General features: G+C 42.9%; 1 protein-coding gene across 1 annotated transcript; it reads left to right on the forward strand.

Annotated features, from left to right (window-relative positions):
- Positions 1-25,737, forward strand: gna12a (guanine nucleotide binding protein (G protein) alpha 12a). Its single transcript, XM_037097873.1, has 6 exons — positions 1-786; positions 8,244-8,462; positions 20,965-21,015; positions 21,107-21,307; positions 21,623-21,829; positions 22,350-25,737. Exons 1-6 carry the CDS (start codon positions 469-471, stop codon positions 22,509-22,511), a joined length of 1,158 nt encoding a protein of 385 aa, XP_036953768.1. The 5' UTR covers positions 1-468; the 3' UTR covers positions 22,512-25,737.
- The last annotated feature ends 815 nt before the right edge of the window (positions 25,738-26,552 follow it).

The following is a 26,552-nucleotide window of genomic DNA, read 5'->3' on the forward strand; positions in this document are numbered from 1 at the left end:
CGGAGGAGCTGCTCTCTCTGCGCTGCCCAAGTTCACAGACCCGCCGGCTGTGCTCGGAGAGGCTGTCCCGAAGTGTGTGTGTATGTGTGTGTGTCTGTACCAGTACTATTGTTTTGGTTCGGATGGACGGACCGACTCCACATCAGCTCTTTTTCCCAGGATTCATCTCAACTTTTTGAACTTTGTGAACATTTCCTGGCTCTTTCTTCTTCTTCTGCCCTTATTGATTTTGTTGTTGATGGTCGCGGTCAAACCAAGATGGACACGGGTTGTCTGCCGGCCGGAGACTAGACCACCGCTTCACCCATTCCTCCTAAATGTAGACTTTTATTCAATTACCCGCTCGAACCGAGTCATTTCTCTGTCATCTGGATGTAACCGGACTGGGCCACTTCCACCCCAGCTGGTCGCATCCTATAATGAACATTTCCTCACTGAAGTTTCGCTGAACTTTTCCCACGACTCCAAATGTCGGGAGTGGTCCGCACCCTGAGCCGCTGCCTGCTCCCGGCCGAGGCCAGCCGGGACCCGGGCGGCAGCAAGGAGAGGAGCCGGGAGAGGGACGCGGCGCAGGAGCGGGAGGCGCGGCGCAGGAGCCGGGAGATAGACGCCATGCTCGCCCGGGAGAGGAGAGCCGTCCGCCGGCTGGTGAAGATCCTCCTGCTCGGGGCCGGGGAGAGCGGAAAGTCCACATTCCTCAAACAGATGCGCATCATTAACGGGCAAGAGTTTGATAAAAAAGCACTTCTGGACTTCCGGGACACCATCTATGAGAATATACTGAAGGTAAGACGAGGTTTTGTTGGGAAATAAAACAGCCTGGGGCCTTCAGAACAAACTTTACAGCTCCGAGAGTCCAAAGTTTACACACTGCTGGATGATCTGTGTCGCTCTGTCTTCTTGTGTGTGTGTTTTTTAATGAAAATTGATCTTATTTTGTTGCTGTTGTTGACCAAATCTGACAACCCGGGGTGAGAAATTAACATTTAGGAGGCGCGTGCACCCGAGCTGAGAGATGAAGCAATTAATCAATTAGGTTTTTTTGGGTGGGAGAGATTTATCTGACTTGAGCTGAAACTGTTAGTCATTAATCAATTAGAAAAGACAATCAGTAACACATATCAGAGATCAGTCAGTCGTTTTAAGTGATTTTCTAAAAATGAAATTCAAAAATCACCAGTTTCAGCCTCTCCGATGTGAAGATTTGATGCTTTTTCTTTCTTTTTTCTTTTTTTTTTGTCTTTTCTTGATGGGAAACTGAATATTGGATTTCTAGTCACATTCATTGGTGGGAACATTGTAGACAAAACTATTGTTGATTCATCAGATTAATCAAAAAATAATCAGTGGTAGAAACAAACTTTGTCTGCAGCCCTGACAGTGACATTTTCATCCCACAGGGTCACACACACACACACACACACACACACACACACACACAAAAACATGCTCACACACACACTTTGGGCACTTTGGGATAAAAATATGTACTATGTCAACAAACCTTTCTGTGTCTTTCAGTCTGTGTGTGTGTGTGTGTGTGTGTGTGTGTGCGCGCGCTGTCCCTTTGTTTGCTGTCATGGCCGGGCCTCCTTCACCAGCTAACAATACCAGACTATTCCTGAGGGATGAGCACATCCGCCCTGAGTGCCACACAGCCCAGACAAGGATGATAAGAGGCTGCACTCCTACACACACACACACACACACACACACACACACACACACACACACACACAGTGCAGCAGTATACAATATACCCTCCACTGGATACCAGCATACAGTGGCTGTGCTGTCTGTAGGCCCCATCATGAACATGACCCCCACCCTCCAACGCAATTTCGCCTCCACTTAGTCTCCTGAAAACACACACAATGCACGATGTGTAGGAGGCGGAAAAATTGCAAGACATCACATGATCGAAGGTGAGTGCTCACAATCAGTGATGTAAAGTGGAATACATGAAAATATTACCGTCTGTCCACCGTCTCTTCACCCACCGTCTGTCCTATCCAACAACACAAGACACATAATCCAGTAATAATTCAGTCTGTAAAATGTCAGATGATAGTTAAATATGTCCAAACTGATGTCGTCTGACTTCCTGTTTTTAAATTATTCAATTTCTGATTGATGCTTGTTCAAACTTTAAAATATGTGAAAGTATACAGATTTTTTTTTTTTTTTTAATAAAAAGCCCAAGTTGACTTCTGGCTTGTTTGACTGACAGCCTGAAAAAACCCTAAAACTCAGTTTCTTTATTATTATCAAACATTATCAAATATCAGGGAATTTATTTGGCACATGTAATATTTTCATCCACTATATCTGATGTCAAACAGCTGTGTGACTCTTCACCTGAGATCAGCTGTGTTTTAGTTTTTTAGATTTTTATTTTATTTCTCACCTGAGAAAACCAGGTCTTTGCACTAAAGTTAAAGTTCAAAGTTGAACATTATTGTGTTATTTCAAAGTGTAAAGATGCAGTAAAGCAGTAAAAATGAAGCATATCAACCTCTGTATCCTTCATTTATGCATACAAATAATCAACATCAAATACAAATGAATTATTAATAATAATATATAATACTCATAACAATAATAACCATTACTTGGGCACAACCATCTCAATTTAGATATTGTCTGAGCCTAATGCTTCCTCACCGCAGGGTCTCATTAACAGTCTCTATCCAGCATACATATTTGATTAATAACATAATGTGTAAAGCAGTTTGTAATATCCGAGGACGGTGTCAGGACTGTACACGAAACATTTTAAACATTCACAAACACATAAACACACGAGATAAGAGACATTCATATCACATTCATGCATCTTGCACGGAACCTAGATCCCTCTAATTTACAGACATAAACACACACACACACACACACACACACACACACACACACACACACACACACACACACAGACTCTGCACAATTACTCAATGTATTCTCTGTATTCTCCAGCGGATTCCCCCAGCCCATCATACCATAGCTGGTTCACCCTCACTTCAGTATTTCCTATTTTGTCAGATAATGTCTCATCACATATTTCCAATTTGGGGCCTCAGTTTTTTTTCCCCCCTGTTTTTAAAAATCAGCCTCTTATAAACTAGGGAGGAAAACATGATCTGCCACCCCGAGGAGATTGTATGTTTCTGAGAGATAAACAGCTCCTCCCCAAAACTGACATTTTTGCTTTGCAGGTAATAAATATACCCTCTTGAGTTTCATTACACACTTTGTTCACTTTTATACAAAACCAGAAGGGAGCGCATGAGGGAGTCGTAAGAGCAACACACACACACAACGCTGGACATTAGATCTATATAATATCATTGATGTGATGTCCGACTGTGTATCATCTCAGATTTTGGGGTATTGTTATGTCACGATGTGGTGTAAGGCTCCATTACTTTCCTGAACTTGCCAGATCGTTCTACTTGTTCCAATATTTGCCTTTAACCACTTCGTCATTATATCAACACACTTTGCTTGTCAAGTACCAACAGTCATCCCTACAATGTTGTCCTGACATCAACAATCCAGGAATTTGGTCAAAAATATTGTGCCATTTAATTTTGTCGAGTCCAAGCATTCATTTTTTAAAATTTTTTTTTTTAGGAAATTTAAAAATATTGAGGCATTATCGTCCCTTGTCACATAACCAACAATTATTGCAGTGTTATTTTAAGGCCACGTCCCGCGACTCTTTGTGCAATCCTATATTAAACGTACCACAAGGAACTTTTACCTGGTTGGGAAACAGTCTGAGATTGGCCATTTCTCTCTGTAGTTATTCTTAATCCCTGTAACCGAATCTGATTCCGGCTCATCCAGGTTGGATAAATCCTAAGATTAAAAGGTTTTGCTGAGGATGAGTTGTTGAGTGTCACAGCCTGAGGTGTGAGGTTGCTCTGTAGTCTGGTAGAGCGGCAATAACACGTCTTTTGTCTGGGTTTGCCTCCAGAATCGACTAAAAAGGAAAGTTGCTTGAAGTAACTTTAACAGAAGCGCTTAATGTGTCTCATGGCAGAGTGAATTTGTGGTCCGCTGGTGCATCAAGTGGGAGGATGTGCGGTGTTGGTGGAAGATCCGCCTCACCTGCCAGGCGTAGACTTCCTCCGCCCCCCTCATGGGAACATGAGGGAGAAAGAGAACAAAGCAGGAAGGAGGGATAAGAGAGCACACAGGTGTGTAGCGCAATTAGGCTTATAAAAATCAAGGTGGAGTTCAGGTGCAGACCTGCTCCCTGAATGTTGGTAATTATACCTCCATCAGTGACAGATGGATCTGCGGTTTAGCCCTTGTTAGAGTAGATGTATTGATCCACTCTGTCAAGCTTTGTGCATCAACAAGAAGTTGTTTTCTGAGCTGGACCTATGACGGTTTTGAGTTTTTCTTATCTCCATGTCTCTGATTGCTCGTGTTTGTCTGTCATTATTGTTTAACCAAGTGTTTTTCCCAGACACACATCGATCAAGGGTGGGTAAGCCAAGTTCACAGTTTGAGCAGCTTGTTTGTCTGATACAAATAGAGCTCGCTGCAGACGTTCCTCAGTCCCTTATCACCCGGTTTGCTTTAAGTTTCCTTTTAAGGTTGGAAAAATCAATGTATTCCACACTGTTCGCTCAATTTGGCTCTTCATTTAAGCGACTGAAGTCCCCAAACTTGGCATATTTGACATCTTTGGAAAGCTTAGGAGCGTGACTCGGAATTTAAATAAGGTTCTGTGGGTCAACACTGTTTGTGCTGATTTAATTATATGGATTGATTAATGTGTGTTTGATCTGTGCTTGTTTGTTGCACTAGTTACCAGCCTGTATGCTGTGTTTTGACAGTTTTTGATCTATCTGCTGAACAGTTGGGGATTTTTTTTTTTTCTCGCCATGTTTTGAGTGGACTGGAGGCAGACGTCATGTCAGAGGAGTCGAGCAGTGGCAACACTAATGCAGGAAGGGAGCCTCTTTCAGTCCCAGCCAGCTGCCGACCGCTGATATAATAATACCGCTGACCACTTCATGACTGTGACAAGTCTTCAGTTCAGACGTCAGATTTTCGTGTTGTTCAAGCCCCATGTGGAGAGATGATACTGAGGGTCAGTGACACATGGGACAAATAGCAAGAGTCAAGTCTTTTTCTCCTTCAATTAGTGCTTCCCACAGCGCTGCCCTCCGTGGTTAGGCTTAAAGGGGCCAGTTTCTGATGTCGAATCATGGAAGTCTGTGTCCCTGTAACTCTCGGAAAACTGACGATCTAACGAACATTCACGCCCACTTTTCTGATATAACCTGACAGAGGCTGCATCTTCCAAAGAACACAGTCCAGACGTGGCCTCATGAGTCGGGTTGTTCCGATACCTTATCCAGGATCGGAAATGCCTCTGATACTCTCTGACATGTTGGATCTGGTATTGGCAAGCACACGAGTCTATGCACCAATCTGACACCATCGTGTATTTATTAGAAACAAGATCCTGCTGCAGGCCAGATTTTTTTCTTGTCATAAGAGCAAATAATATCAAGTCTCAGGTCAAATCCATCTTTCACTCTCTCAGTCTTGTCTGCAGTGTCAGGTCTTTATAAAGAGAAAGGACAACGTGTTAGTACCTACCTACCTTATTTAACCCGTTCAAAGAACTTCATGTGATCAAACAAAAACTATTCCCTCCAGTTTGAAAGAGTGAAACACTGAAGACAGCCAGACTACAAAGAATAAACTTAAAACGTACAAAGAGTACAGACAAGTTCAAGTCTTCAACTTCCAAATCTAAGTCGAGTCTGAATTCATTGATTTTCCTGTCCAGTCCACATCCCTGGTTAGGAGCTCACAGCTGTTAAAGAAGATTTCAGATTTTTTCCTGGTATCAGATGATCCACAAAGTCCAGGTATCGGAATTGTTTTTCTGTGTTCCTCCGTCTCGTTATGTCAAACTTTTCCATGTTTATCACCCGTAAATCTTTCTTCAACAGACGAATCAAGGTTCAGCTTAGATTAAAGCAAATTATGTTTGAGGCTACGATAGGAGTTGTGAAATATTACTTCAATACAGGAAGAACAACTGGGTAATACTCCACCTGAATAATGCTCCTTGTAGCATCTCAAGTGTCATATTTACCATCCGTTATTTAATACCACCTGAGTGCAAATTCCTGCTCAACACAGAAGGACGTTTGATATTTCCTGGCTAGAAAATTGATGAAAAGTGAGGAACTCATCAACGAGTGTGTGAAGGACACTCAGGTTTTTGTTTTTTTTGTTTTTTTTCCCCTTTCAAATTTTTTTAGCAGAGGAATGATACAATTCTTTTGGCAGCTATTTTAGCCTGTGAAATGGAACAGACCCGATCAACTTCCTGATCTTACTGACTTATTACAGACAGACATGGGTGGGTGGGGGGACAAACAGGCTCATAGACAACCAGACAAACATGCAGGCATACAGGAAGAGAGACAGACAGTACCACGGAGGATTATGTTACAAATACACAGAGTAGTGAATTGATAAGGTTCAGGTTTCCCAAAGACACGTTAGAATTGTTGACTGGATGTGACTCACGGCTCGCTCACGGCATGCTGGTGTTCGATGCTGCATGTGTGTCAGACTCTGGCTGCATGTGCGTCTTTTGTGTTAAACACTAGTTTGTTTTTGCTCGGTCTTACTCATTCCTGCTGAAAAAACACAAACATCAACTCTCATAAAAAGTCATAAATGAGGGATATGACTTAGAAAACACGCCGAGCATTTTAAACACACTCACACACGCCACAAGCACACACACGTAGCAGCTGCATTAGTGGGAAATTCGACTAACTGTCACATCTTATTTTCATTTTAGCGTTATTTCCTTTTGCCTGTTGCACGCCCATCTGTGTTTTAAAGACCATAATCTCTCTTTGAATTCACTTGGCCGAGATTTCTTTCCTTGCTTCGAGGGTTTTTTTTAGAGGATTTTTCTCGTCTTTGTGGAGACGGCGTTGAGCTGGGTTGGCAGCTGCTCGTGTTTCTGGCCTGTAAAGCCCGCTGAATGTGATATTAGGCTGTACAAATAAACTTGACCAGACTTGACTGTTGCACAAGCGTTAGGTGGCCGTGACTCACACACTCACCAGCCCTAACCTACCGTGACCTTTAAAACACTTTGTTTTTCGCTGATGTTGTCTGCTGCGGAGTCCCTTTGTTGTGTTTTCAATCAATAAATCAGGTAAACAGGCTTCAATAATGCAGCACGATTTTGCACTTGAGAGATTCTTTGGAACATTGGAGTATATTATTAATCCAAGAAATAGAAAGTGAATAGATGCTACAGATCAACAAACAAAAACAGACTAAATAAATGATGTTGAAAATGATAAAACATTGAAGGATACATCATTTCACTTCATAACTTTACATACTGTCCAGTGACACACCGCTGTGTTCCCTAACTGTCTGAAACCTTCCTGTCTCTTTAAGGCCCCCAGTCTGCTCTGATTGGTCCGCTCACACACGCCTGAGCCAGCAACGCTAACAACAACAGAGCAGCTGTGCCACACCAATTCTTACAACTCAAACCAGCTGCTTGGCATAAGTTATGTGAATGTGTGACATGGTGACATAGTGTGATGTCACAAAGTCACAGAATTATAGGCAAACACTTGCGGGGCGTTTAAGTTGCAGTGTTTCAGTGGGAGAGGAGCTCCTGCAGGTGTGGACATAGCCTTTTTTTTTTTTTTTTTTACTTTCGAGACCTTTTACATGCACGAGAACCCAAATAAAACACTGACGGGGAAATAAAAAGCATAATAGGGCTCCTTTAAGTCACAAATAAAAACTCAAACAGAATTCGACAGATCACGAGATGCTAAATTGGAACAGTTAATAGGACTTGATTAGAAAAAAAAGTTTAATAAATAGGGAGTCAGAAAAGGAGAAACATAAAACATGGGTTAGTTTGATCAGTCAGGACGAGACCTCCCACACAGATCAGTCCACACGCGCCTCTTCAGAAAACCACCAGCAGCCTCACATGCACATGTTTGAGTGTGTGTGTGTGTGTGTGTGTTAAGTCTATGTTTACCAGTAACACTAGACTGTGTTGACATTTTTCCCAGGAAGCACCACATACGCAGAAGGAGGTTTTTCTTTTTCCTCTCTGTGGTCAGGAAACATTTCTACAATATTGCTGACATTAGGAAAAAGCAGCTGTTGCACCGCTGACGGAGTTACATGCATGTACTGACCGTGTGATTCTGCAGGGCATGCGGGTGCTGGTGGACGCCCGGGACAAGCTGGGCATCAGCTGGCAGAGCTGCGAGAACGAGAAGCAGGGCATGCTGGTGATGTCGTGGGAAGGACGCGTGGGCGGCTCGGGGGTGGAGCCAAGCGAGTTTCAGCTGTACGTGATGGCGCTGAGCGCGCTCTGGGCTGACACCGGCATACAGGAGGCCTACGCACGGCGCTCCGAGTTCCAACTGGTGAGTAGATTGACCACATTACACATGGTTTTCCCCTTTTTATTTCACTGTTCAAGTTTGTTTCAAGTTCACACTGAGAACAAACGGGTACGGCTGCACCTTTTTATCAGTTTTACACATTTCCCCCCAAAATCTGGTTGACATATGTGGAAATCTTTGAAAACTTCAGCATCTTTAGTCAGTTGTGTAATAAAATTTCTGTGGGTTTGAACAACATTTTGCAGCACAGGAAGATAATAATAATGACAGCTAGAAGGGAGAATAGGAATAACCAGTAATTACCTGCTTCTCATGGCAGATAATTATCAAACCTGAGGGTAAGAAAAGCTTCGATTTAGTGAGCAAAGACAGATGATTTCTCATTCCCTGAATCTTGTGAGATTTGATTGAAAATGTGCAGACTTTTCACATCCTCTCTGAACCCTTGTTGCAACATGTGTTGCAAATTACAGTTGTGACCATGAAAACATCCACACTGGCGATGACAGCTTTTTGGACGATCGCTCACTAACTACTGTGTAGATGCTGCGTTTGTTTAGTCAGTGAAAAGCAATTGGGCTTCTTACTATCATCTCTGTGTATTGACTAAAATGTAACCAATACCAACAATAAACCGATATCATTCATTTCCTAAGATGGGGCTGATATGTATCATGCATCCCTCATTCAAAGATATATTTTTAAATTTATTTCTACCAGTTTTAAAGTTAAAAATAAAACTTGGAAAGAAATCTAAACAAAGTGAAATTAAAAACAGATTTTAAAGAAATAACAGTTTTGACATTAGCATGACCTGTGCTGTCCTAGTAGCCTGGCAAGCTGCACAGTTAACTATGCTAACATGCTAACAGTAGCCACAGTCGTGGATGCATGGCCAGAGTACAGTCAGCAGCAGTTAGCAGGGACTCTGGAGATACGATGCCTCTCTTTGTTGGGAGCTTGAATTCAACAGGTATAATTAATGCAGCAGTTCCTATGGCCGCAGATTATTATCATGTTTTTGTGGTAAAATGTTTCTAAATAAGGCAACATTATGCAACACAAGGTGGGATAATGAAATGTAAGTATGTAGTTCTGTTATCCTACACAAACACAAAATGTGTATACTGTGATTTATATACGTGTACACATAATAAGTCTTTTTGCATTGTTTACATGTTGGCGTGTGGATTGTAAACTGATGTTATAGATTTCACCTGCACACTAAAAGTTAAACATCTGCTAGATTTATTATGCTAAATCCTCCCATGACTGTCTGCACTCAGAACCAGTCATCAGTTTATTCATTGACCCGGAGTCATGATCAGTCATAGATGACTCAGCGGCTGATCTGATATTTCTCATCTCTGAGAAGTAACCAGTGAGTGACCTCTGACCAATCAGTGCTCCCTTTATTTATCACTGTGAAACGGGAAACGTGCCTTTTTCTGTGCCAGCATGGTGGCAAACAGCAATTTCTGGTTAGAGGGAGAATGCCGGCCCTTTTTTTTCTTGTAAAGTACACAATGAATAACATGCTGGACAAATACAGCCTCAGACCTTTCGTCACCCAACGTTCCTTTCCATCATTCTTGTCTCGCTCCACTGTGAGCTGTCGAACTGAGCAATAAAGCCAAAAAATAACCTTCAGTAATAAACCCTGTGTTTGTTGCCAGTTTTTTTATTTTTTTTATTATTTTTTTTTTTATCCCTGCAGCCATCAACTGCAAAGGTGACACCAGATAAAACAGTAAATGCTACAAATCCCACCATATCACGGCTTCACAGCATCACAGAATACAGAATTACACAATAACAATGATCCTAAGAGGAATAAAAAGTGAAGGGCACAACATGTCCTGAAAAGACAGAAACTTGATTTAAACTGAAAAGGTAGAATTCAATGCCGTAATTTCTGCAATCCTAGAACTCGTTAAAAGATGAAATATGGATCTGACCTGATCTGAACACTGAGGGAAAATGCAATGTTTACCAATAAAATGTGCTATTTCAGCTTTCTTATGCATTTTAACTTGAATTTACTTGGACTATTATTTGTTGTATCGTCCATATCTTCCATAGCAGAGTGTTTCTGGCTAAGCTTGGGGCTAAATACTATTAATAGTCATATAAAAAAATACAGTGCAAAACCATTTGATACATTTAAGTATGTAATTCAAAGGTGGCTTGATAACCAAATCATGTGAAATTTACTTTACAGCATCTAAGCTAGCTACATTTAGCATGAGTTTAGCTGTGAATTGATTAACTGCTACTCCATTTAACGACAGGGAATAACAAAGTGTAAAAATTGTCAGTTTATCAACATGCATATCATCATTTACAGATAAGGATTGTAACTACACGTAGCTTTAGCTTCAGCTAGCTTTCACTTGTTATCTCTTACTTTAGTGTAGCATCTTGTTAGCTTCTTCACAAGCAACGGTGAGGAGTCCTACAGCAAACAGAATAGGTCTACAGTAAGTGTTTTGGCTCTTTTTAAGTTTGTCTTGTTGTTACCGCAAGTTTAAAAAGCTGTTTTAACTGATTATAATGTCTTTACATAATCAACGGTCACAAAGTCAGATACAGGTTTGACTCAGTTTGGACCAAATACGTAGCCCTGTTACTTTGTTTTTCGGGGCAGTGTGTACTTGTTTTGCCATCCATAAATATTTCCACATCACTTCAGTGACGTGAGCAGTCTCACGTAGCAGCCGTCTGCATACTGTTGAGCTGATTTACCTCAGCCAGGACTCACAGAGCTAATAATAATAATAACTGACAAGCTTTGGAGGAAGTGACTGGATAATATCAGAGCTGTTTTCACCTGTCAGCTAAAGGAAGAAGCTTACAGTGAAGGAGGACTGCTCTGACTGAAGCCTTTGGAAATATATATTGTCTCTGCTTGTCTCGCCGCTCTCGTTTTTTATTTTTTTGTTTTGTTTGGAGACTTTCCAAAGATGTAATTATTTTTCTCTTGACTGGGAATGGGACCGGTGAAGCAGAGCCCTGTGGAGTTTCATCTGCCACGCTACGCTGCACTCTCCTCACTGTATAACCGGTCACATCACACAGATGAAAAACAAGACGGCATTTCTTATTGAATATTTCAAAACGTATCTTTGAAGCAGGATATAATGAAATGTCATCTTTACTCACTCAAATATCAAAGTGAGGTGCAGTAAATGTTCTCTGTTTTTGATGACTTGAAAGCCTCAAAATCGGTAGGAAAAGAAAAAAAAAAAAAAAGGATCCCGAGGTGAAATTTCTGCTCGGCGCCTGCTTGTTTTGTTATCAGTGAGAAGTGGAGATGGAAGTAGTGAACGGTAACAGGATGAATCCAGTTCTTGGGCATGCCTTGAGTTATAATTCAGTACTTCCCCTGCAGAGATGATTTTCATTAAATTTAGGAAAATTTAATATCAGACAGGACAAATTTGTATTTGGAAGCGAGCACGTCTCTGCTGTGCTGCCAGTTTGTGATTCAGATAAGACAGGAGGATTTGACATTTACATCTCAATTATAACGCAATAATGTATCAATTTCAAAATTGAAATGTCCTAAAACAACTACACATATATACCCAGCAGCATTCAAACCCAGTAGGCTTCATTTGGTCGTCTGTGGCTTGAACTTCTGGGGAAACATCAGATGACTCATCAGAGAGAGGAACGGGAAGGAAGTTGGCCAACAGATGTAACGTGATTGAAAATAAATACACTTCTCCGTCCTTGATCCTGATTTTCATCTGCAGCGCTGGTTGTTTAACAACAAAGACAACTCCCATGATCCCACGCTGCAACACAACGTCATCGAACGACTTCTCTTTATTTTCTTTGTGTTTTTATAAAGAGACCACTAGCAACAGAAATGACATAGTATGCGTTTAAAGCTGCTCTAATCAATATTTCATCGTAACAGTGGATCAGAACAGTCTGTAATGCATTATAACTGAGTTTAATAATTGCAATAAGCGCTCACAAATATTTATAATGTGTTGTAACAATAGTAATAACTTATGCTCATGCCAATGTCTATAATTCATTAAAAACACTTATAAAGCATAATGTTGTGCAAAGAGTTCAGTTTTGAATCATAAGTATTCAAATGCTTCGTAACAATTGACACAACACATCATAAAGTGTTTCATAATGTCAATACTTCAACAAGCAAACAAACAAACTACAGGCTGGTTATAAGTAACTATAAATGGTCATATTGTTAAAAAGCATTATGAATATTCATGAGGTCTTATAACTATGATGATACGAAACTATAGGTGCATTATAACACGCTGTAGGTATGTTAACAATGTGTTATAATGCAGTATAGACATGGGCCTCATAGAGAGTGAAACCCAAATGACTGTGTGTAAGCAGGAGGAGTCACACCCACAGAGAACTATTGTTTCTAGGGTTCACTTTGAGAGCCGGACCATGAATATCCGCTGTAGTTAGCGTGCTGGTGGACACGGTGAGACGTTGAGGAGCGTTCAAAAACAAAACAGAGCTTGAAGAAGAGCAAACATTTGATCGCATCGTTCTTCTCAACATACACGTCTACACATCATCGTTATAAGGTAACATGTCAGTGTGAAGCTTGTTGAATATACAAATCCCTGAATGCACATTTAAAGAAAATAACAAAATGCTTAATTATTCCGTACAAAGACATCCTTGTCTAGACAGAGGAACATAGGACACCTGGCAGTTCTTTAGTCAGACCATCCGTTTTCTCCCAAGATGTCTAAGTTCATCTTTTTCTCTTCTGCCTGATGAGAGCCAAACAAATCAAGACGTGTTTTAAGAGGCCACTTACTGTCAGTTAAAGAACAGCAGAGCAGCTGGAAGAACCACTTGGTGTTACAATGAAGTCTAGAAGTGTCTACAAATACGCTGTGAAAGGGCCAGACAGACTGTTAACGACACTACATGGTTCAACAGAGAGTCGGGAGTGATCACTAATCATACTGTCAATACAGTCTCGGAGCGTCAGGGCGGCCAGCTGGTTGTGTTGTCGGCGCAGTCTGTCGGAGGGGCTAGTTTACTCGCGCGTTACTGGACGTGATGCAGCAGCTTTTTACTTTCCGTCCGGAGCTGCAAGTTTGACCTTTTACCTTGTTACACATTTATCAGTGGCAAAACAATCTGGAGTCAGACAGAAGCCACTTCCGTCTCTCTGTCACTTAACATACTGTAAGCGTGTGTGAGACAGCGCACAGCTTCAGGTCAGACTGCCTCGTCTTATCAGGAGCCGCTGCGTGATAGAGCTTGTGCGGCACAGCTGCACAGGCTCGCAGACATCATTCCTGCTCGACGGATAACGCTGCCGATATTCTGTGTTTTTGTCATTGTCGACAAATTCTATTAAAAGTTGAACCAAGAATAACTTTCAACAAGTACTGTCTGTGTATCCAAAGCTTGATATAGCTCATTGCTCTGTTCCGTAGACCTCCATTGCTGTCTAAAAGCTACTAAAAAACAGTTACACATTCACCACTTGCTGCTGTAAATACTCATCAGCATATGTTAAATGTTCATTGAATATAAAATGTTCATCTTTTCATCAACCTGGATCTTATTTCCATAATCACAACGCTACTGGCTAGCGAGTCATGCTAATTTTTCCTTCTCCGGAAATGTTAGTTTTCTTGAATTTTCTGCGAAGACAGTAATGTAAACAAACCTTCTGTCATTATCTGGCCACTACTTCTCCAGCATGAAGGCCTGCACATGCTAAATCAACCTCAAACATGTAGCTAGCTACACACAGCAGCATGTGCAAAAGAACTGAGACGACAACACCTGTTTAGTTAGCAAGGCGCTGCGGAGGTACATTGTTAGCTAGCTAGCGTGCGTTAGCCTACAGCTAACTGAGAGGTTACTACCAGTGTTCTGTAAAACTAAAGTTATTGTATGGACTTTTAGCTCATTGGTTTGGTTTAACAGCTCGTAATTTAACCTTTTTAAGCTTCACTTTGACAGGTAGGGCTAAAACTAGCCAACTAGCACTGAGTTGGTGAGCATAGGGGAGCGTTTAGCAGCTAAGCCAGGTTGTATTGCTCTCAGGAGTTAGTGGAAACCAAAACAAGGCTAAATGAGTTGTGCAGCCAGGTAGCATATTAGCTAACCCAGGGGCTACTTTCTAAGTGCTCTAAAATTAAAGTTTTTAAGTGTATGACCTGTGAGCTCCTTGTTTTTGGTTTTGGAGTTGCAATTTTACTGTTTTAGGTTCATGTTGACAACCTGAAAACCAGGCATAAAGAAAAAGACCCCGCTGTACACAACCTGCTTGGTTAGCAACACAGTGGAGCATTTAGCAGTTCAGCTAGAAATTTCCCTCAGGAGCTGGTGGAAACCAAAATAGAGCTAGAATATGTAATACAGTTCCCAGATGTTTTAGGAAATCATTTTGGGTTTTTTTCTGCTAATATATTTGTGAACCATTCTGAAGAATTAAAAATAAAAAATGGGCTTTTGGGGCTGAGAGTAACAGACAGGAGAGAGAAGCTGGAAAGTATTCATACATTTCCTAATGCAGTCGTTCCCGTACCTGAGGCTGGGCCCTCTGGCGGGGCACGGAGTGAAACCAATTTGAATGAATATGAATTATGTGGGGAAAGTAAACAAACAAGAGTTGGCTGATGCTACCGTGCTAACTAAAATTCAACTTGGATGAGTGATAAAAATTGTCATCTGGGAGGCGTAAAACTTTCTGAAGGGGGGGGGCACGTGCCAGAGAGAAGTTTGAAAACAACCGGGCGAACTTGTTGTTGACTTTCTGTCGACAGTAAGAAAAATATAGAATAAGTGCAGCGTTCTCCTTTCAAAGTAAGCAACCAAAATGTCTACTGTGGAGTAAATGTGCTGAGTTAGATGCTCTCCACCTCCCCCACCTCCCCCTGCTAGCCACTCTCTGAGAGGTTTTCCAGGGATACCACAGTCAGCTTTTCCCAGGCAGGCACTGCTGGAGCTGGGCCACAGGCTGAGGGAGGGAGAGAGGGAGGAAAGAGAGAGCGAGAGAGAGGGTCCGATGGGAGGACGAAAAAGAGAAGGAGTGGAAAGTAAAGAAGAGCAGGAGGGGAGAAGGAGTGAGAGATAGAGAGAGAAAAAAACAAACTGAAAGTGAACACATGTTTGGGTTTTGTTTACTCGCTGGCTGCTCTGTGTTCCCACCACACCCAGATAACGCGCAGTTTGATAGAGGACATAAACACAAAAACAAAAAAAGAAAAACCTTCTCCTCCCGCTCGACGAAAAACAAGGCTGTAGATCACGCTGTGACGGTGAACTGTTGCCGTTGTCTTCGGCAGCACAGACATCCTGAATAAAGGAGGGTTTGGGTTGACGGTATAGGGAACTTTGAAGCCCTGCGAAGATGAAAAGAGGCTATAAAAGGCTGAAACACACACACACACACACCATATGGTCGACTATATGAGATTTCAGCCTGTAAGTCTCTGCTGCTGCAGCACTCACATGTACAGTATGTAACTTTATCTAGAAGTGTGTACAGAGTGGAAATTCTTCTTCTGTCGGTTTTTCAGTTCTTCTTTCCTGGCATCCTCGTGTGTGTGTGTGTGTGTGTGTGTGTGTGTGTGTGTGTGTGTGTGTGTGTGTGTGTGTGTTCACTCGAACACTGTAGCCATAACAACCAAAAGATAATAATCACACGACCTTATAATTGTGAGAATTGCGATATATTCCGACTTATTTTCATAGTTCTCATAGATTTCGGTCAGGTTCGACATCACTGATCCCTCCAGCAGAGGAAACAGACTCATCAGGACGACGGAGTGCGGTGAAGAAACGCGAGCAGTGTACCAAGTACAGCAGGTCAGAGGTGAACCAGGAAGTCGGGCCGCGAGTTGATGGATGTTTACAGCAGTTTGGTTCACTCTGCGCCTTCGTTTTCTCAAAGAACCTGGAGGTTTGTTTAAAACCTGCCTGAATGTTTGACTGCTCCTGCTTTTCACCCCGTCGGATGTTGGGTTACGTTGGAGTTCGGACTTTAAAGGTTTATGATGTTTTTATTAGGTTTTTATGATGTTGTCATGGTGCGAGGATGTGTTTGGTTTTATGATTTACGACGTATTTGCCTTCCTGGAATCAGCAATCAACCTGGCAAGTGATGATGGCCAAAACTACCACAGCGTTATAATCCAGAATCATCGATTGAGTCGTAAATTAAGAGCAGTTAAATAATTATTATTCACACTTGTAGCTGATGCACAACATATAATGCTGCATATGTGAGCAATAGAGTGTTAAAACAATCAGTTGAGCGGTCGACTGTGTGATTAGTCGGTCACAGTGTTCAGGTTTTAAAGCATTTTATGATATTTGAATTGGTATAGATGGAAAAAACAAATGCCACTGAATGAAAAGCGGGACCGTTCTGCGCTCGACGGCTCTGATTGGTTGTTTTAATTGATGGTCATTAAGGTGTTGCCAGATGGTACAGCTCTAATTACTGTTCGGTAAGAGAGAGTAATATCTGCTGGCTCGGCTTCGGGACTTATTATCACCTGATCTGTTGGTGCGCGCAGCAGAAAAGCTGTTCAACTCTCCACATCCGCACAAGAAGTAAACCTGAGAAATGCATCGATTGATTTTCCTCATGCGATCTGAATACATTCAAACTGACGATCGGTGGTGGTGTTGTGTTCTGAGCGGTGTCGTTGGTTTTGCACGTCGTGTCATCTGCAGGCTTTTTTACTTAATGGGAAAGCTCAAACACTCCGTCGCTCCAGTTCTGGGCTGAAAGACTAAATGTCCCTTCTGTACTTTAAGAAAAAGTACAGTTTTAGTTTGTTGCTCCGATAATTTTAACAACTTGGGATCCTATTTTCTCTTTCATTAATTCTGTCCCTTCTTTGGAAGTTTAGCAAGATTTATTTAATTTAGTCATTTTACAGAGAAAACTAAATCATCTCTATATGTGGGGCTGGATGTGCTTATCTATCTATCTATCTATCTATCTATCTATCTATCTATCTGAACCTGAGCTGAGCAACAGTTTTGATATTTTACAGTGAAAAAACATCAAACATTTGCTTCAGAAACATGATGTTTGACTGCTTCTATCATAGTAAATGATTGTTGGACTGTTGCCTGAACAGAAGAGACAATTTGAAACATCCCCTTGGATATTTTTTCTCTGTTTTCCGACCTCGTATGGACCCACGTAGAGCCGTATAAATGATTAAAGTGGAAACAGACCATTTTTGCTTCTGCTGGAAAGACGACCAGATTGCTTTTTTGTTTTGTTTTGTTTTTTCTCAGGGTGGCAGTTTCCAACAATACAGGACAAAACATGAGGATTTATTCATTTAGTTTATAAAGGAGACGTGAAAGCAGATGGAAGCGGTGCCGGGCTCCGAGCTCGACTGTGTGTCAGCCTTAATTTTCACGGGAGATTTGCTGCCCGATGGCGGAAAAGTAGTAAAGTGAAAGCAGAGTTTATGGGAAACAAGTCTAAAACACTGATGGTGTCATTACTCTGCAGCCGCTACACCGCACATCAGTGTTCGTTTCATTATAATAATGTAAAGAATTGTGATTTACACATATATGATTATTCACAAGATGAGTTGAAATCATTGTAGTGAAGCTGTCAAACAATAGTGGCGCACCCAGTCTACACACACACACACACACATAGAAGTGGCACACATGTACCTGTGGCCACACACACACACACACACACACACACACACACACACACTGTAGAATGTGAGCTTATTCAGGTCTTTGCTGTAGTAAAGCCCCTAATCTGCCCATACACGCCATGAATGGAGACATTCCTCCTGCCTTACTCAACCACACACACTCACACTCAAATCCAGACACACACCCAAACACACACGCACACACACACACACTCTCACACACACTTGCAGCTATATTTTATAGTTTAACAAGCTGTAGATCAGCATTACAAGGGACTGAAACTCATCCTTGGCATAATAAAATGAATTTAGTTTGATTTAGTGTGATGCCTCCAGTGCATCATTGAACAGGCTGTCTCATTTCTGCTGATGGCAGTTAAAGCGTCTGTTGAAATGATCTCCTTGTGCGTGTGCGTGCGTGCATGTGTGTGTGTGCGCGTGTGTGTGTGTCTCTGTCTGTGTTTGCCTATCCCTTCATCTCTGGGAATTCCCCTGTCCTTGCTTTTCCCTCCGACCAGGCCCTCCTCCTGTTCATGTCCGGCTGAGCCAATCAGAGTCCCCGGCTTTGTGTTTCCTATTGCTGTGACACTGTAGGTCAGCGGCGGTGTCACGGGGTCACATCTCACCCGCACGGTGGGGGTGATGTTTCCTGGTTATTTGCCCCGACACGACGGGGATTAATTTTAACGGCCATGTGAAGAGTTTTTCACTGATTCTGTTCGATCTGTGAAATGTGTGAAGTTGTGTCATTAACACAAGGTTAATGAGCAGTAGTGTGTGTGTGTGTGTGTGTGTGTGTGTGACGATTGCTAGAATGACTTTGTATCTGGGTTCTGTCTGTCTGACTCGCTAATCCCTCCCTCCCCCGTGTCTCTCCCCACTGTTTTCACACACACAGCTGTTTCCTGTTGAATGTGTGTGTGTGATTAAGGGGGAGAGAGGAAGAGCGAGATTCACTTTTAAAATCGCTGTCACGAATCAGAAGCGTAAAGAGGAGCAGGACAACTGAGCGTCAACAGCAAACGGCTTGAAGCTTTAAGTTTTACGTGTACGGTGTGTGTGTGTGTGTGTGTGTTACATTACAGTTTTAGCTCATTTACTCCAGATCACATAAAGTGTGTGTATTTGCTCCAAACACCACAGCCAGCTGTTTTCTAAACCATGCTGGATGCACCTCTGCTGCAGTTCCAGGCACCCAACCGGTTTCAGTTCATTTCCCAACAGTATGAAAATCAATAAGCAGCCTCTTAAAAACTTCCCTGAGCGGCACAATCCATTACACTGATGATCAGCCGGCATTTTAACCACATTACCACTCAGCGATAGCGTAGCTTGACTGAGGGGAAGGGGAAAAAAAAAGAGTTTGGGCTTGATGCTCACTGTGATGGATTACACAGCTCAGGTTTCAAGAGTCCGCTTAATGTTTGTCAAACCGCACGGAAATGAAAAGAGAGAAACTGCTGCCTGAAGTGGAGGAGAGAGAAACAAAACGATCCAACCTGGTGCTGCGTGGATTCAAACATAATCAGCAAGAAAGTGAAGTATATATGATTTGTAGCTGAGGAGTTACACCTTGCAAACACAGTGGTGTATTCCACCAGGACTGCTTTTAAGAATATTTTCATCAACGATTCATTTAACAATTATTTTCACAGTTAATTAATTAGTCATTTAGTCTATTAAATGTCAATAAAATGTAAAAGATGCTCATCATTATGTGCCAGAGCCCAAAAGCAGTCAAAACCCAAAGAATCTTCATTTGATATCATAAATAATCACGTCCACATTTAATGTTTCCCCCACAAATTATATAATAATAATAATAATAATAATAACATAATGTATTATTTAAAAATGCAATTGATAATGTAATAGCTCCAGACAACACAGGTAATTTACGACCTCCTACTTGAAAAAAGGTCAGAACTCCTTCATGCGACCTCAGAGTGGATCGTTTAGTCGACTCAATGAGGGAGCAGTTGTGTGACATCACACACCCATGGCAACAACACATGTTTCTGAATATAAATGAACGCCATTAAACAAAATGTGTAACGTCGTCTGTTAACATCGCCGGCTGCGGGTGTCGAGCATCTGCGGTGCTCGGAGGTTGAACGTTGGAGATTTCAACCAGGAAGTTCAGTTCTGCATTAGATTCACTCTCATTCGGTGTGTCGTACATTTCTCATTCAAAATGGATTTTCATTTTTCAGGCCTAAAACAGTCTGTATACGGCAACACAAGCGTTATTTTTTTGTGTGTTTCCGCCCACTTTACATCAAATCATCATCATCCTTTTTTCTCCTGTTTTGGTCTCCACCACCTCCTGAGGGAAATATCTCCGTCTTTAGCTTGAATTTGACTTGTTCAAACCTACAGAAACCCTGATAAACATATTGATCGGTGCAGCTTTAATGTGTTTGTTTCAGGTCAGCTTCTGTCTGAGACCGTGAACAGGCACACTGTGTGATTGTGACACGACGCACTGATGAAAACATGTAGATCCAGTTACGATTAGATTATGTCAGCAGTGTGCTGTTGGCCAGGCCTGTCCATTAAGTTAACCTCATTAGTATCAGAGCACGTTACAGAATATTTAATGGGATTGATCAGATTACTGCTGGTCACATGGTCGCTGTCACTGGCTGCTGATCGGGCAGATAGCATCCACTGATGTTTTATTAAATCAAATACCACTGTTTCCATGAACTGTGGATCAAATGAGGAAGAAATCAAATAGATGAAATCTGTAAGATGAAGGGCTTTAATGGGATCATTTGGGGACTTTTAATAACATGACTCAGCTGTATTTTGGATAAGTAATGTTTTTTTTTTCTTCCCGTCTTCAGAGTGAGTCAGTCAAATACTTCCTGGATAACTTGGATCGCATCGGTCAACTGGTGAGTCACGCCGACAAGTTACATCTGAAGAGCACTATCTGTCTTTTTTTAGCAAGTTCTAAAGAAAATGTTCATCTCGCCCTTTTCTCAGAGCTACATCCCGAGCAAGCAGGACATTTTGTTTGCGAGGAAGGCGACCAAAGGCATCGTGGAGCACGACTTTGTCATCAAGAAGATTCCCTTCAAGATGGTGGATGTGGGAGGGCAGAGGTCCCAGAGGCAGAAGTGGTTTCAGTGTTTCGACGGGATCACGTCGATACTCTTCATGGTTTCGTCGTCGGAGTACGATCAGGTACCGTCAGAGCGCATTTCTGATCACGTAACGCTGATGTTGAGGTTTCTTCGTCGGACAGTGTGATCATTCTTCTCCTGACTTTTTTCGAATTGCCAAGTAGACGAGAAACGTCAGAGAGACACAACATTTGAGATTCACACAAAGCTCTCTTTGTGGTCGGCTCTTGAAACTCGATTGTTCCTTCAGTCATGGCAGCGGTTCAAATCAACAGTCATATGATGACGACTGAATTCTTAATTGGTGTGCGGATAAAACCTGAAAAAAACCAAAGGATAACTGTGTGTGTGTGTGTGTGTGTGTGTGTGATTCCAGGTCCTGATGGAGGATCGGAGGACAAACCGTTTGGTGGAGAGCATGAACATCTTTGAGACCATCGTCAACAACAAGCTCTTCCTCAACGTGTCCATCATCCTCTTCCTCAACAAAACCGACCTGCTGGTGGACAAGATTCGCACGGTGGACATCCGCAAGAACTTCCCCGAGTTCAGAGGAGACCCACGCAGGCTAGAGGACGTCCAGGTACGCAGCGATCTGAGCATTTGACCCGTTCTCTCGGCTCAGACATTGGCCCAGTTTGCCTCTCTGGAGGATGAGAGGTCACAAACTACTAAACTATACTTTAAATTGGACCCTGTGAGGCTATATGATGCGAATCTATTGTGTTTTCACCTCAAACACAATCTAGCAAGAAAAAAAAAGATTAAAACTCCTGTAGATCAGTGCAAGAAACACTTAAAGAGCTTCTGACTGTTTGGAGCCAAAACTTCAGACTGAACCTTTAAAGAGTCTGGACTCCAAAGGGTTCAGCAACAGCTTTGGATTCACTTTGGGCTGGACTGGCATTTTAGGATAATTACATCATTTACATACATTTTCAGGAGCACTTTAGACCTCTCTGATACTGACGACTGAATCGTGATGTTTATGGTTCTACTAGGCCAAGATTTAGATTTTCTTTCCCTGATTACAAAACATTGTTTCTCATTTACATGACGTTTAGGTAATGAGACTCATGGTGTCTCTGCTCTGCTCCCTCCAGGCGTTCCTGGTGCAGTCGTTCAGCCGTAAGAGGAGGAACCGAGGGAAGCCGCTCTTCCACCACTTCACCACCGCGATAGACACAGAAAATATTCGTTTTGTCTTTCACGCCGTCAAGGACACCATCCTGCAGGAAAACCTCAAAGACATCATGCTGCAGTGACCTTCATGCTGCAGACGACGACTTCTGTGACTGTAAACTGTGAAAGCGGCCGTGACTCCAGGCCCGGAGGACACTACAGCCCATGAGTGCTATTAACACTGACCTGTGGAGCAGCCAGTTGAGCCACAGTGTGGATTTAACTGAACTCTGACCCTGTGGAAGCCATGAAGCTGGCATGTGTCGACCCCCCTGTGGAAAACCTCCCCCCGAGCAGATCCTGCATTTAACCTGTATAAATGTGTGTGTGCTGGAAAAGACAGTCACCTTCTCCTTCCTGTAGCTCTCAAGTATTTTATAAAAAAAAAATTAAGGAAAAAACTTTAGAGATAAGCACCGACTACATGGCACGAGCACTGAAAGTGTTGTTTTTTTTTCTCAGATGTGTATATATATATATGACTAATGACATCCCTGTCACTAAACCCACGTCAGACTGCTGCCGGATAAAAATGTAGCTGGATTAAGCTGCGCGAGCGAGAAGAGGCAGGAGGCAAAACAGAGAGGAAGAAAGAAAGTTCAGAGCGAGCTGACGCACACGTGACGGAGGGAGAGGGGCGAGGGTTTCGGGCGCATCCCGGTCATATGCTGCGTTATGTGATAAGGTTGCACAAGTGTTCCCGTCAGCGGGCGAGGAGAGCAGATGGAAAAGAGATGAGTCCCTCTCGCTCCGTGTCCCTCTCCCTATCTTTACCTCTCCCCTTCACCGCTTGTGTTTATTCTCCTGCTCCCGCCATCATGCAAGAGATGAACAGCTGCAGATAACGAGTCTTACCCAGCTCATCGTCTCCCTCTCTTCTCCTCTCCTCTCCCTCGCTTCTCCTCTCCGGCACAATGGACAGATTGTTCCTCTCCTCTCCAGCAGAAGCAGCACACAGTCAAATTACAGACTCTTCCTAGTTAAAACACACACACACGGACACACACATAACTCCTGGTCCTCCATGAGTTATGGTTCATCTCTGTCCCGGTGCCTTCTTCTGTTTCCCACCAACATCCTAGTGGGAGCGCCGCAGCAGCTTCGGACTGGAGGCACATTTAAGTACCCCCTTCACATGGAGGTTTGGGTTTACGGTTACACCACTCTTCTTTTGTCTTGTAAACGTGAAGGGAAAAGAGCGTGACAGGGTTGAACTGTAACTGACCTTATTCCCATGTTGCTGACAGCCATTTTGGAACTCTAGAGCAGTCAGGGTGGGAAGCGTACCGGGAAAAAAAAAGACTGGCACAAAAACATTAAAACCACAGCGAGCGACTCGAAACAAGACTGAGCGAAGTCACAGGAGAGCTAACTCACATGCAGACGACGATGAGGAGTTTCTTCCTCTTTTCTACATCTGGTCATCTCGGAGTTTGTTATCACGCTCATGGGAAAAATGTTCTAGTGCTGCAACAATTAGCTGATCAGTCGATTAGTCAGCCAGCAGAATATTAATTAGCAACGATCGTTCTGCCTGTCGCGTCAGCTGTGGCTCCGGCACGATGTGTTCACTGTCTTCTGATATTTTAAAGCTGCATGAATTATATTTTGTTGTGAAATTAGGTATTTTAACATGAGAGTGATCACTCCACTCTGCAGCTCCTGTTAGCGCCCTTCAGCTCGTTGTTTTAGTGTTTACGTCTCACCGCCACAGAGAGCGCTGCCCAGCCTCACTTCAGATTTCACAGCAGCCACTCTTGGTGTTGCAGCAAAAATTCCTCCTGCGGCCCAAAAATTATCTGTAAAAGACACGTCTGTCAAGGTCAATTGTGGCTTTTTCTACTATGAGGAGGTTTGAGAAAAGTGATCTCGTCACACTGTAAAGTCTGTGGATTGACCAGAAACTTGTGATAAACCAGAAAGTAAATCCAGAGGCTAGAAAAGTTCTGCCGTATGGGCCAGGGAGGCGATTTTCACTGAACCCGAAAAGGTGCCATCTTTGCGTTTACAATCTATTTCTTCTGTAAATCAGCAGGCAGCTGTTGTCAGCAAAAACACTCTGAAATGATCTTGTCACTGAGTGTCCAACACCAACCAGCAGACGGACGAAGGTAGAAGCTAACTGGTGAAAAAACGTCGCCTCAAGCAGCGAAAGAGACCGACATGTTCCTTAAGAGATGGTTGAGACCAAACCAGAGTTTAGTGGGTTCTGACCAGCATAATCCACCATGTCTGCTTTCTACATGCACTTCTGCAGGCTATAAAAAAAAAACTCTGTGATTGGATATCGAACAGTGAAGCACAGCAGACAGAACGTGTCTGAAATGTAACGCAGGTGACTTGGACAGCGGCGTGATAGTCGGTGACACACAGGCTGGTTTCAGTATGTCAGAAGCTGCTGACTCGTGACCAGCGGCGTGTGGAGTTTAAAGAGAAGCGTGTCGGTAAAGTGTCCGCTCAGCGTTTGTCAGCGTCGTGTTCACGGCTCCTGATGCAGGATTCAAAGAAGGAACAGATCCCGTCACCAAAACAATAAGCAGCTGATTAATCACTGATTAGCTGCAGCTCTCTTTCACCGGCGGGAGTTAGCTCGTGACGTAGCGTAAAAAGCAAAGGTAACGTTACCATGGTTACCTTGCAGTTTTTAAATATATCTCTTTGCACTGATTTACTTGTGAGATGTCCTGTTCTGTGATTTTAATGGATACCTGCCTTGTGTTTTTGAAAGTTGAACTCTGAATCCTCGGTAAGCGTCCGAAGCGGAGGTTCTGTGATGTGGAGACATTTTTCGTGACGTGTGTTTTGGTACTCGGCAGTCGCTCACAGCTGCGCCGCTCCTCCCACCCTGAGTGCTGAGAGTCCAGACGGCCCCTCCACGGGAGCGAGGCCGACCGCGAGCACTTCCAGCACGCCTTGTTATAAAGAAAACTGTACTCACCACTTTGTGCATGTTGTACATAAAATACTGTAAGTATCTGACTGACACTGTGTGTAACGTGGTAACCTTACAATACAAGCGCCACTCTGTCTAACAGCAGCACTGTAAACTGTAACATTTGTCGTGAACTAATCTACCTTTTCTCCCCCCCGACTCACAAAAGTGTTTTGTAAGTGTCGTCATTGCACTGGATGTGTCCGAGAGAAAACAACCAGAAAGGAGAAGGGAAAAAAAAAAAAAGGCAATGAAACAAATAAACAGACGGCAGACTCTTTAAAGGCGAGCAGGATGGAGGCAGAGGTCTTCTGCTTTTTGTTTTTTGTTTTTTTCTTTCTCTGTGCTCTGTGGTAAAATACACTGCCGTTTGCTGACGTGCTGTTTCTTTATTTTCTCTGTGGGCGTCCTGTGTGAGGGTGTGTGTATATACTGCAAAGCAAGAGGTCAAGACCCTCTGTGTTGGAGAGTGAAAAGTGGTAGAAAGATTAGCAGGCAGGGGGAAATAAGAGAATTGAAACAATGAAGGACAGATGTGGGGGGGGGGGGACGAAATCAAACTTGTTTTTCTAATGTTCTGGGGCCGTTTCATGAACATGAGAAGCCCTCTTGCAAAGTCAGACGGCAGAGAAGTGAGGCTGCTGATGTGTAATGTCATACTGATGTACAGCCCGGAGGCTAACCGTGGGCTTTTACTCCACATAATGTAATACGAGGCTCATCAGCTAGAGCTATCAGACCGCTGGGCATACGAGTGCAGCTAGAGTCAGGCGATATCTCCGTTACCCAGCAGAGTCTGACCTTTGTTTTGGCTTTTAATCAGAGGAGCTCTGATACATAACAGACTGGAGGGTCTCGGGAGAGAGGGAGGGAGCCCAGAACACAACGAGGCCCAGAGTTTTAGCGCTGTTTCAGAAATCACTTGGTTAACATAGATTTATTTACACAGGAAGTGAGCAGAATGTAATTTAAGGTCTAAACACACACACACACACACACACACACACACCGTGGACCCATGTGACAGCCGGGATCTGAGAAATGACCCTGTGAATGGGTAAGGCACAGACTGGGGAGGAGGAGGGAGGGACAGACAAAGGGAGGAAGAAGGGAGAATACAAGAAAAAGTAAGAGGATAGAGGGAGGGAGGAGAGGAGGAGAGGAGAGGAGGGGAGAGGGGGAGGAGGTCACA

Source organism: Acanthopagrus latus, chromosome 1 (genome assembly GCF_904848185.1).
Source record: "Acanthopagrus latus isolate v.2019 chromosome 1, fAcaLat1.1, whole genome shotgun sequence".
Classification (NCBI taxonomy): Eukaryota; Metazoa; Chordata; class Actinopteri; order Spariformes; family Sparidae; genus Acanthopagrus; species Acanthopagrus latus.